Genomic DNA, 13,372 nt, shown 5'->3' on the forward strand with positions numbered 1-13,372 from the left:
ACATCGTGAGGTAGTGCTATGGAATTCCGACACTAATCCAAAATTCTTTCAGTTGATGGCCTAGGATTCCCACCGGCGGAGGCAGCCACCAGTAGCCGTGCCTTTTTCGGTACTGCCAACAGTTGGGGAGGTGAGTCGGGCAAACTTTTAAAGTATTCCCCACGTTTGCAAGAGCTTGAACGAACCAATACGGAGACTACCATAGTGTTTCTATCCGATGTACGCCTGGATCTACCCATAGTGATGGAAAAGCTGCGGCAACTTTTTGTCGGCTATGATTCATGTCCACCTCAGGCCATAGTACTAATGGGTCCCTTCTCCTCTAGCTCTAAGAACCAACATGAGATGCGTCAGCATTTTGATGCTTTAGGCGGCTTAGCTGCTGGCTGTGATCAATTGAAGAGACAAACCGATTTAATCCTTGTACCCTCAACAGAGGATCCTACAGCTCCTAATATCTTACCGCGTGCACCATTGCCCGAATGCCTGGCTGCTGGACTAATTAAGGCCTGGCCGCGCACTCAATTGGCCACAAATCCCTGCCGCCTGCAGTATTGCACTCAACAGATTGTCGTTTGCCGCTTGGATCTAATGGCCAAATTTTGTCGCAACACGCTCCACTTTCCCGAGGACACATCACACATTGAGCAACATTTTGCCCGAACCATTGTATGTCAAGGTCATTTGGTACCCATTCATCCCATTGCCATGCCAGTGCATTGGGACTATGATCCATCATTATGGTTATATCCATTGCCCGATTTGATAGTTATGGGCGATTCGTGTCAAAGTTTTCAAAGCACTCAACATGCTTGCACGGTTCTCAACACCGGATCGTTTGTCAAGTCGAAGTTTGCTTTTAAGGTTTATATACCAGCCACACGGACTATTGAGGATTCCGAAATACCGGGTGACATGGATTTAAGTTAATACATAGCTTGGTAAGCATTTAGGTCTCGCATTATATTTAAGTCTTGGTAAATATTTAACTTAATTTTTATGTTGTTTTAAGAGAAAATTCTCTGTTCTCTCATTTCACATGTTGCATATTTTTTTGTATAGTATATTTAGTGTCTCCTTCATATTTTTGTCTGCCGTGCGTGTTTCCCAGTTGATAAGCAAGCGGGCACCATCATCATCATCATCATCCTCATCGTCAGTCATCATATGCGCCCAGCATGTGTTCCACATACAATCTTCACTGAGACTGCCTAGACTGACGTGCCTTGGCAATCTGCTTTTTACTACATACCAGGGCGAAAGAAGGTTGTCTATTATTTTTCATGACTTAAAGCCGATTTGGAAAAATATTGTTGCCGCACACACACACACACACACCCCAGCCCATTTTATTCTACTCTTCTCCACCATTTGCCTCTCACTTAGATGCCCATTCGAAATTCAATTTCCCAGGCTCACTCGTGCACACACACACAAACACACATATCTCATCCTCTTGGTAGTAGCTGAAATGGCAATTTTGTTAATGCGTTTGACCTGAGGACAACCAATTGCCCCCAATTTTTTGTCCTTCTTTTATGTCGTTTGGGTGTCAAAACGTTTTTTTTAAGACATCATTAGCCCAAGGTGGCGGCATGGTTAGAGGGAGGTTTGCTTTGGGAGGAGGGACGGATGGCTCGTTTCTAGTATTGATTTATGATTTATGACTGAAACTTTGATAGTTTCCTATGCCTGGCGCAAGCTTTCATTCACTCTGTATCAATTTCTAAAAAAAATAAGTAAGAAAAAATGTGTCCAGGCAAATTCAATTTGGTGGGCGTGGTCGTCGCTTTTATTTTTCCATTTTCCACCCCCAAAACGGTTTTTTGCCCTGTGACAACAATCTTGCTTCTGCTTCATTTAACTCGTACACTTGGTGATGATGATTCCCTGTGTTTTTTTGAAAATTTAAATATTGTTTTGCCACCGCAAACTCGCAGGCAAACAGGCAATAACATAAAAGTATATATATCCATCCATTTGAATACTTTTTTTTTGGTCATCATTTTTTATGACTTGACAGTAGTTGACACCATTTAATTTTCAAAAATTTCTGTCTCCATGGGCCACAAAAGGCAAGTCGATTAAAGCTATTCCCTTGGACTCTTTTTCGGACTTCTTTGGCGTCATCATCAATCACCATGCTCAAGAGATTCACTGCCCAGCTGGTCTTTTGCTCTCTCACTCTCAAAACTCCAATCAAGGATCAAAGTAACCCTTCCCATACACACTTACCCACACACACATCCTGCTCTTGCCACATACTCTTCCTGCAACTTGCTTTGTTGGCAATCATGTGCATATCCTGTGGTTATTTAACAATTGCTAACAAAGTCCTTTTCGGGTGCTTTGTTGGCATATCCCTCCCCCATAATGCATTCATTCGGCTAGCACAATTGCCCATATGTCACTCGTCTTAGTCTCATACATTTTGAATTTGTGAATTATAATTGATGTGTAATCTATATTAATACTTTCCATTGCAAAATCTTTTTGTTTATAATTATTATTTACCCGTATTTCATGTACTCTCAGTTAATATCAGTAGAAGTTAATGAATCGCTTATGCCAAAAGTTATGTCATTAGTTTACAGAGTTTCGGCATCTTTGAATAAAGAAAAAAAAAGAATATCATATTTTATTTCCGATTTAGCGACTTAAGAGGACTTAACAGTATTCTATTCGCATAGATCCAAGAAAAGAGACTCTTACTTGTTTAATTTGCCATAGTTTGAATTAATCTACAACTCGAATAAAATGATGATTTAAGTTTATATAAAGACCCTAGCAAATCTTGAAATGTTTGAATCTCATAGTTGAAATCTATATATCGAAATCGATTTGAGGATCGGTTAATTAAGAAGTAGTCCGAGGAGCAAATTTATTTTCCTTATTTTGCTTTAAAAGTTTACCTTTACTCCTCCCTAAAACTAAAAACTAGTTGACTTTTAGTAGCAATCTTAGGAGTGAGTAGTTCAAGAGACAATTCTAAGATTTGGAAATACTTTTTTTCCCACTTTGAAACTCTGGTCTCAAGTGTCTAGATCTAAAAGAATCTCTTTTAATATCAAATATTTTCGATTAAAAAATGTCTCTTTTATTAAGCCACCTGGCTCCCTCTTCTGCTCTTTGTACCTTTGTTCACTAATGACAGGGAGTCATCATTAGTGTCGTTTAGTAAATGAGCTGGTCTTAAAAAGAAGAGAAAAGGAACAAATTTTTCAATTTGCATGTCGAAACATCGAGTAAGTTATCTTGATCCATTATCCTGGGCTAATGAGCTGCACACTAAAACCAACGGACGGCAATGACAACCTGACATTTTGGATGGATTATTATCTTTTTCAAAGAATTAGGGAAAAAAAAAAAGAAAGAAAATAAAAGAAGCCAAAATGAAATCAATTAAAATTTATCACATGCCGCAGAATGAAAGAGATAGAGAGAGTGAACGAATCAGAGCTTGGTTAGTCCCCAAGGTGCAATTCGTTATCAATTTCGAGGACAATGGGCGAACAGGATGCTGTTGCGGCTTGAATTGTAATTTGTCCTTTAGCTTTAGTTTCTGCCATTGTTCCTTCAGCCGTGGCCGCTTCCAGCCGCCCCCTTCTCCTGTTGTTATCTCCAACCCAAAGACAACCAGAGACAATAAAACTGTCTCAACGCGTTTGTCGCTTTAAATAATAAAAACATTTGGCACGTGGCACAGGGCCAACAAACACCAACAAGAAAAAAGGACCACGCATAGGCGGAGCCATGTGTAAGCAAATCGCAGATAAAGCCAAGAGCGTAAATTAATGGGCGGCACGTGCGAAAACTGAGACTGAGAACTGACTAGCACTCTGGTTGGATTGTAGAGATTGATTTTGGTGTGCGTTGCTTGGGGTTTGGGTTTGTGTTCCTTCTTGGGATTTCAATTGAATTGGTTTGCGGATTGTTGAGAATTGCGTCCACAATGGGTGGTCCATTATCGCCTACATATGATGATGTCGTCCGGTTTTTCTGGGTGTCTATTTTCGTGGCTGATAATTGAGGCATAAATGTTGGCACACGTCCGGAACGCTTAACGGGCAGCTTAACTTTTTAGCCACATAGTTGCCATACAATTCACTTTGAGTCCTTCTCATGTTTAGTATCATCACCCAACGTCATCGACATCCACATCATCATCATCATCTCAGGGCCAGTTAAGTTGACTTTATGAACCGAACTTTTTCCCAGTACTTCGTCCTTTTTAAGTAGAGTCATTCCCATTCGTTTCTTTTTAGTGGTGCACAAAAGCCAACAAAGTTGCCACTGAATGAATAAATGAATGGCTGGCTGTATGAATGAATGATTGTTGGGTTATCAAATATTTTATGCATCCATTGAGAAGAAGAGAAAAGAGTGCATAAAAAGTTAATAAACCCTTTCCCTTACACAAATACTCAGACGACATCAGATCCGAGGAGAAAAAACAAAACAATAAGAATTGTGAATCGTTTGATTTTCCAGTTGATGTTGTGGTTTCAAAGTGCTATTGCAAAAACAAAAGAAACCTTTGACCATATGTGCTAAAAATTTCAAGCAAAAGGCAACAACAGCTTTCAAATATTATCGGCCTACCTATTACAAACCCCCAATGGAAAGGAACTCAAAGTTCATTTGGAAAAAAAGGAGAAAAGATGCATGTTAACTAAAGTTGAAACCAATCAAACTGGGGACTTTGCAGTTTTCTTTTATGCTTATTTTTAATTCGTTAAGAATTGATTTCATTAAATCTTAGACTAAGCCATCTTCTGTTTAGTTCAAACCGAGGAGTTCTTGTTCAGGATCGAATGAATCTACTTCATCGTCATTGAATGCTTTGATAGGAAATATTATCGATCCATTTATATATCGGCTTATATCTGAACACAGACTAGTTTCAGCTATAAATATAGATTAAAAGCAAGTCCCAAGACAGTCGAGCTATTTTTTGGTGCTGATAAAATAGAAATAACCGAAAGATAATAAGAAAGTGTGCAATTTGGAGAATGACAAGTAGAAAGAAGCAGCTCATTGTTGTTTCAGATTGAATGTTAATAAGATTTTTAAGAGGGAAACCTCTTTACTTTAGGCTAAATGTGATTGTTTACTTTCCAAACAACCTTAAATTGCCCTAAAGAATTGATTTAGTATTTGCCATTGTTTGTTGTTTCCTTTTTTGAGTTGAAGAAGCCTAATAATGTCTTGTTAACTGACTCTTGGATTCGCCCTCGTATAGCTTTAACTTATAACTTTGATTATTCAATTGATTTAAAATGTAAACGCAGCATAAATCATTTGTTGGAAAACAAGCTCTATGTGTGTTTGTTATAACTTACCGGCCAGTCCGGTTTTGTGGTCATCGTAAAACAAAAGCTCTCCAGCTCTTCCTGGATGCAGCCTTGTCAGCACAATGTAGGCGGGCAAGCAGGCAGGCAGAATCGTTTGACATAAGCCGATTTCAGGGATATCTGCCACCTCCACAGAAAAGAGAACACAAAACCAAAAAAAAAAAAAAAAATATAAAGACCAGAGAGCAAAAAATAAAAAGGAACCAAAAATTATCATCAACGCACAAGTGGCTTGTACTTGTCACAGGACCTACCCCTGCTCAACCCCTCACAGCCCCCCACCTAACCGCCGACCGACCGACCCCTTCCAACAAAAAACCTAGCCCAACTCTCCACAGAAACAAACTTTTAGTCCGAGGCAAAAATATTTTCATTGTGTTTCAGCAGATTTTCAACACAAAGCTGATATATGGTCGAAAGGGAGAGAGTGAGAGAGAGCGGGGTTGAAAATTGGTTTCGGTAGGAATTTGAAATGCGATTACCTGCGTTTGCCTATTTGTAGCTTGTTTTTGCCCCTGAACACTGGCATTGGCCAGGGGGCTATATTTTGGGCCGAGCGAATGCTAATCGACTTTTGATTGTCTGACCATAAATAGGATATTTCAGAAGCGATGCGGAGTGGAGTGAAGTGGCAGTAGCAGAGATTTATCTCTGATTTCATGGGGGTTGAACTGTCCCAGAGAGATAGAGAAAGCGAGTGAATGAAAGACCGAGGACGAGAACGAGAGGTGTTGATTGAATTTAACTCCTCATCAAGAAAGGCAACAACCAATCCACCACTTGTTACACCATCCTTTCGGTCACAGGTGTAACATATTCCTATCTATATGTTTTTGTTCTCTCATTCCAATTTTCAACTCTGTTTCACTCTCTCTCTCTGTTGTTGATAAATCATTCCTTTTCCCATATATAATTGCTAAAAAACTTAAGCTGCGTAAAATCCCAAGTTTCAATTTCATGGTGTTATGAGTTTCATTTGTTAGCGTTGGACTTGGACAGCGGCAAGTGCAACTTGCCACTTGCCACTTGTCAGTTTGTTGCTCTTGTTGCTTTTTGTGGTTCTCATTGCAGTTGTTATCGCCTGCACCCAGGCTGAATCTTAACGAGAAAAATACCCAAAAGGAGTTATAAGAATCTTTTAGTTATTTTTAAAGTCTTCTCATTGCACATTAACTTAAAGAAAATGGCAAGAAAATTCCTAGACTAGATCTTCTTATACTTAATATCACATTAAGCTTTCATTGAAGCCTTGATTTAGATTTTCACAATCGCAATCTTTTAATGCTTAATAGAATAGTGTAAGAGACTTCATCAAATATAATATGGGACAGAAATAAACAATCGATGGCTAAATGATCGACACGTTTTTTGGTGTATTAACTTGCATATGTAGACTAATATTCCAAGATTACATCCATGTTTATTGATTGCAATTGATGCACTGGGATGGATAATAAGAAATCTCAAAGGTGTTCCTATTCACCCTACTCTAAGATCGAAATAATGAATGGAAGCGGTCGCTTTTTTTTGAATGAGTGAAAATAATATAGATATTTCCCTTAAAAAATCTCGCAGACGTTTGTCTTTAAAATAAAATAAGAAAAACGAGATCACTAAAATTATTTTTATTAAAATATTTTAAATGTTTTCATTAGGCACACTTGATATTACATTAAATTATTTAAATTGTCCAAAAATTATGGATGACATTTATAAATGTTCTCTCATAAGATCCTGGACTATAAACGTGTTAACTTTCCTAAAAAATTACATTTTCTTTAAATTAACATATAGAACTTATAGGATTTCTCATTAATTCTCAAAGAGTTCTCTGTTGGCAAATCTAAATATATGATCGTTTGATCATAATGTAAGGCTTCATAGAAACAAACCACCAGTGATCAGTTCTACATAAGTGGGATTTGGGATCGAAAGATTTAGATTGAAATCCAGTACAAGGACTAAAGAAAATCTTGTTTAGGTTTATAAGAAAATAGAGTGATACAAATCCGTTGGACACATCAATGTAGATTAGCTTTCTCTCAATTAAATTTTCACTTTTAAACTAAGGAAAAAGTATCCGCTTTCATCTTTTGGGGCTACTTAATTTTCACACTAAGCAACAGCGGTTCAGAGTGCTTCTTGTGTGTTGCGCTCTTTCGAAATTCGATATCGAATAATATGCAGTTTCGGAGGATTTTTTGGAGCATGCGCCCAATCATTTAAGGGGCGTGTTTTAGCATATTAAGCGCCAATGGCAAAAACCAAAATGGAGTCTCGTTTCTTTACTTTGCCGGCCCCCAACCCAAAAACAAAAATGAAACACAGGAAATTGATTGAACGACCAAGAAGAGGTAGAACTTGTGCACATGATTGCACATATGTGCCGGTTGGCGATTGCTGCCCAAGATTGTAGATAGCACACACACACACACACATGCACAGTGTGAGAGACAAGGAAAGAGAAAACATGAGAGAGAAAGAGAGGGCAAAGTGGGGCCTTGCTGCCAAAAAATGGCGACGCTATCGCTTGCAGGCAACATACGTGTGTACTCGCAACAACATGTGTGATATGTGGCCAGACGTATGGAAGGCACCGCCCGTCCCACCCTTCCTCCTCCACCTCTTTGTCCTCCTTGCCATTCCGAATTCCCCTTTAGGGCAAGCAGCACCTCCTCCTGGTTTTCGGTCGGGGCCTGGAGGCTCACCCATATGTAAGTATCTTTTATACAATGCGGCGTAAATAAACAGTCTGTCTTTACTGTTCCGTATATATAAGAGGCAGAAGAGTTGTATACGGGTTTTTTGTCTAAACATTTTGCCTTTGCCTTCACATTTTCCTTCTTTTTTATTTTCTTATTATAATAAAGTTGTGCTTAGACCGGAAGTGGAGCTTAAGTTGAACGATTGTTCGCCTCAATCAATAGTTTTCCTCGAGGCTTTTTACCTACTCAACTTACACACTCATACTCCTTCCTCGCCTTCTTTCCTCTTTCCCTATCTTCGATTCTGATTTTGACTCTTAGCTTGATTTATGAGAGCTATGATTTTTAATGATTGATGAGTTCTTTTTTAGGTTACTTCACTTGTTGGGTCCATCAATGTGGCTGAGTTTTGGCCGCAGGTTGTTTGCCAAACTACTTACTTGCGAATCTGTTAACAAAATTGTTCTTGATTCGAGTATAGAAAGTAGAAAGACTGTTTGTGGAAATTCGACTAAAACTATTCTCTAAGAATCCAGGTCATGATTAAATTGTAAATCACTAAGCAAAAAAGGAAATTTTCAAAGAACCTGGTTTTAGATTTTGTAACATGTCTACAATCAAGGCTCAATTTGTTGGCTCTTTGTCATCTGGACTTACGGAACGACTTTCTGTATAAATGCAAGTTGATCTTATGTACATAGATCTGCTGAAATATCTCCTTGATATTTCTTTGGTTAGTTTACGCTTTCTCCTATCATTTATCAGAGAAAATGTGCAATCCTTAAAAATAAGAACCCAATACGAAAGAATGTCTGGGAGGCCATCTCTGGTGATCTTATGTTTTGCAGTCGCAGGATAAAGAAAATGAATTTCAGTCACTTTGGCCAAGTCGTTGTGTATAATTTATATGATGCTTGCAACATTTCCTCTTACTCAAATTCTTTAAATGGAAAAACTAGTTTTATATCTTTAGTACTCGTTGTCTTTTTATTTTTTGTCATTTTTGGTAACTCAATTTTCTTGGATCACGTTTTGGTAATTATTCAAAACTGATTACCAGACAGAGAAGAGGCAGCGCCCGACCATAAAACTTAATGCTCAGGTTTTATCTTGTCCTGTGAGGATTTTACGAGTGAAACGTTTAGGAGAGGTTTGCCTTTATTTTCTTATTCTTTATCTTATGAGAATTTAGACTCTGTTTGCGTGACTTCACGGCACACTTTTTTCTCTCTCTGTGTGTGTGTGTGTGTGTTTTATCAATTAGGAAAGGTGGAAGCATTCCGGCATTCCCTTTTGTGCCATTATTGTACTTATTACTCCTCAAGTCAGTGGAGCAGAAATGATTTCCACAATATTTCATTTAAAAGATTCAAATCGCGCGCAAACTGAGCAAAACGTGTGGGTTGGGGGGTTTCGGTTGGGGAAAGTGAAAAGCGGCAATAGCAGCAAAAAAAAAATGAAAAAGAGAAATACATTCATACATACATACATATAAATACGCATACGACAAGTGCTCCTGAAAATGGAGAATAGGGTGACTTGGTTGGTAGATGGAATGGGATCCGTTGGGGAGAAGTGGAATGGGTTACGCACGCGACAGAAGGAAACGGATACGCTCGAAGGGGTTGCAAACAGATTCAAAATTTCCAGCCACATATGACAATGCTCCACACAGAGACTAGCGGCGGAGGTTGGTTTCCTCCTCTCATTCTGCTCTTTGGTGCTCCCTACACAAAAATTCAAATTTACTCAGCGGAAAGGAAAGGCCAACTAACTGTATTCCATTTTTTCCCTTTGTTGTTGTTGTTGTTGCTGCTTCGCGGAAGCTTTGAGCAATGCATGTGTTGAAGGAAGAACGGGGTAGGAGACCATGTTGGATGGGACAAGGGCAGGTGGGGGGATAGGGAATGGCTGGGAAGAGGGGGAACGGGGGGTTATATTGTCGTCCTTATGCCAAGGGTCGTCAAGCGCGAACATTTGCATAATCAAATCATAAAAATTTGCATAATTTTTCTTCTATTTTTATGATTCTACACTTTTTTCTCCATCTCTCTCTTTCTCTCTCTCTCTACCTCTATTACTGCCACTGTCTCCCTTAAGAGAGAGACAAAAAAAAGAAAACTTTTTAGTTTCAATTTTCTGTTTGCTGTTCTGTATTTTTTTTTATTCCTTCTGGTTGTTTGGTCCTTGGCTGTGTCTATGACTCTAATGTGTCTGTTATCTCTCATTTTGTACCATTTTCTCTCTTTCTCCATTTCTCTATCTGGGTCTCCATCTTCACAGAATGGTGTCAATATTTATTGGTGAACCTGTTTTCTCTTATCGCGTTCGAAAAGAAAGAAAAAAATTTGCAAATTTTAACTATTAAAAAGTTTTTCCCTCTCATTATTATTGATGGCATAAATTCAGTGAAAAATAATTGCTTATAGTTCTTTGGGGTCGTCATTTTCTTTAACTGCAACTGATAAATCAATAATTGTTTATAGCAATAGAAGATAAGAGTTGCTTCTCTTTACTAGATATTTTTTTAAGGGTAAGCTTTAATTTTCACTTCTTGTGTGAAATTAAATTGAAATACGACTCCAAGGCCTGAGAAAATCGACTCCAACATACCTTGAAAAATACTAATCTCAATTGTCAAAGGTGTAATTTAATTTAGGTGTAATCCTTCTTTGAAATCATTAAACTTTAACATAGACAGAGAAAATCATTCAATTTTGGAAAGGAACGAAAAGAAATTGGGCCAAAATTTTATAAAATTAGCCAGTTAGTCCACGATTGTGATGAATAAACTAACCAACTACCAAATAATCTCAATATGATTTAAATGTTTATTTTGAAAGTCAATATGTCAAAGTAGAGTAACGATTTTATAACATTTTAACTTTATATAGACGGAAAAAATTAATGACCATAGGAAATTTTCAAGGTATGAGCTAGTTTTGATTCGTTGGCAAATCTTCTGACATTATTCAGAAACTGTTTAATCGAGATTTATGTTCTGGCCCAATGTGCGACTTCAGCTTGTTGTTTTTGTTTTGCCTCAACGGATGCTTTTTTCTTACCTTGTTGAAGCGGCTAAAGTGGTTGGTAAAATATTTAGCATGTCAAATGACATATTTGCCTGAGGTTTTTTGTGCTGTTTTTTTTGTTATTATTTATTTTTTTTTACCGCGACTTTGCCAAGGATGTAAGTGTCTTCCAGCATCACTCTTTCCACTCTCTGACTGGCTCTAGCTATCGCGTTGTTGTCAGGCATATGTGTGTATGAGTGTGTGTAGAAGCAAGGACATCTTCCCCATGCTCATGTGATATTTTTTGCCATTTTTGCTGTTTTGTTTGTCATTTATCACTTTTCACGAAGAAGATTTCCATATATTCAGCATATTTGCTAGCCAGCCAACAAATACACATACATACATACATATATACACATATATGATATATGGGATTGGGTCTTTAACCCAGCCAGAGACAGAGTTCAGTTCAGTTTGGGTTTGATTCAGTTTGGGGTAGTGTGTCACTTATACGATGACAGCAAAGTCAACCAAGCAACCACCCAAATGCCCAAACTCCATGCAACTGTCTCACTCTCTCTTGCTGTGTCTATCTCTATCTCTTTCTCTCCTTCCAGGATGGCACATGGTGTAATTTAGATAAGTGGTCATTCTTCATTTTAATGCTCATAATTTCATAATGTGCCAACCCATATGCAGGGACCTCTATGACCCCGTGCCACGTAGTCCATCCTCTCCTTTTCATTCACGAATACGGCAAATTAAAATCATGCATTAAAACAGCGGAGCAGTAAAGAAACAAAAACAACAAGGCAAACAATCAGCAGCAGCAGGGTGTAACAACATGGTCAGCGTCGCTCCAGTTCCAACTCCTGCTCCCGATCCCGCTCCATCTTCAGTTTCATTTTACATATATATTTTATTTGTCGCGAGGTTTTTGCTCGATGCCCAGCGCCACCTTGAAAACAGAATGAATATGTATGGCGTGATGTAATTGGAGGATGCGGGGCTGCTAGAGTAGGCGAACGAGGAGTAGACCATTCTATGAATATGGAACACATACATATGTATGTACATATGTAAAAACATATATGTATGCATGTATGTATCTATGTACATGTGTTATGTTTTTTCCGCCGTTTTGTTTTTCTATCTCTGATTTACGAGCCATAAAAGTTAACTTAATTAAATGGTTTTTGGTTACAGGGAAAATTTATGGCGTAAAAGAAATGCTAGATACAAATCTATGGCAAAGTGTTATAGTTTGCAATAATCATTCAATTTTTGTTAATATTCAGATATGTACATATATCTTCAATGTCAGTCTCTATATTACGAAACAGCTTACATCTTCAAATACTTAAAATTCTCTCTATAACTCTATAAGAAACATTTACAAGAATTGATCAAATCATATAATATTCATACTTTATTTTGAAATTGAAACTGTGCTTATCGATCGATTCGATGGTGATGCTCTCTATCTATCTATAACCACTACTAGATACAATTTTGAAAAGTTGAAGAAATTAAATTAATTGTGATTACAATGTGTAATAAAGACAGAGCGACAAAAATAGTTTTCAAAATTGTTGCTACTATTTAAGTAAGACGATCCTCAAAGTGGAAGTATTGTTGATTTATGGCGTGCATAATTTTATATATGTATTCAATCTATAATTTTGTTTATATATTTCTTTCAGTTTGCCATTGAACTTGAATTAGTTTTTACATAATTCTTTCCGCTTGACGATTTTAACTCTTCACACATTATGTTATTGTTTTTTTTCCCCCTCTTTTCTCAGGAGATTTGCACAAATTTATGAGCGAAACAAACAAGTTGTGAAATATTTCAAATGCTATGCAAACTTATTGCTTATTTCCAGTCACTTCAACTTGGCTAAGTTTCAACTCTATGAAGATGCCATACTATATAAGGTTTCACACTTCAATAAGCAATCTTCAGGACTCTGACAAAGACAGGGTTAAAATGCGGGGGTAGAATATAGGAAGAAGGAGGGCTCAGAGATGTAGAATGAGATAGGATATGAGTTTGCCAGAGTCGAAGTGAAAGGGGAAGAACATTCCGTTTAAGCATAAATCAATTAGCGCCCGCAAAACAATACTGAAAAAGCCTTGGGGCTTTTGGTTGGGAAAATTAACTACCTGCTAAGTTAATTGAGCAAACAACTTCCTGGGACCACGCAGGACCACGGGGCCAGGATGCGCCATAAAAAGTTGGCAACTAAAAAAGTCAACTCGATGAACGGCTTACAACAAAACTCAAACTCAAAAC

At 37.8% G+C, this 13,372-nt stretch overlaps 2 protein-coding genes across 3 annotated transcripts in view; both read left to right on the forward strand.

Moving 5' to 3' along the window:
* LOC137579469 (glutaminyl-peptide cyclotransferase-like) overlaps positions 1 to 13,372 on the forward strand; it is a 37,188-nt gene that overhangs the window by 5,764 nt on the left and 18,052 nt on the right. The gene's annotated exons all lie outside the window — the stretch shown is intronic.
* Positions 1 to 13,372, forward strand: part of PolE2 (DNA polymerase epsilon subunit 2) — a 32,130-nt gene that overhangs the window by 746 nt on the left and 18,012 nt on the right. Inside the window, exon 2 of one of the 2 annotated variants that reach the window (XM_068293263.1) lies at positions 53 to 941. In XM_068293263.1, the coding sequence (XP_068149364.1) occupies positions 53 to 930 (878 nt within the window). In that variant the 3' untranslated portion in view covers positions 931 to 941. Of the gene's footprint in view, positions 1 to 52; positions 1,039 to 13,372 lie in introns of those variants that run through there. The other variant, XM_068293262.1, reaches the window with a different exon arrangement.

The sequence above is a fragment of the Drosophila tropicalis genome, unplaced genomic scaffold, assembly GCF_018151085.1.
Source record: "Drosophila tropicalis isolate 14030-0801.00 unplaced genomic scaffold, ASM1815108v1 contig_694, whole genome shotgun sequence".
In the NCBI taxonomy this organism is placed as follows: Eukaryota; Metazoa; Arthropoda; class Insecta; order Diptera; family Drosophilidae; genus Drosophila; species Drosophila tropicalis.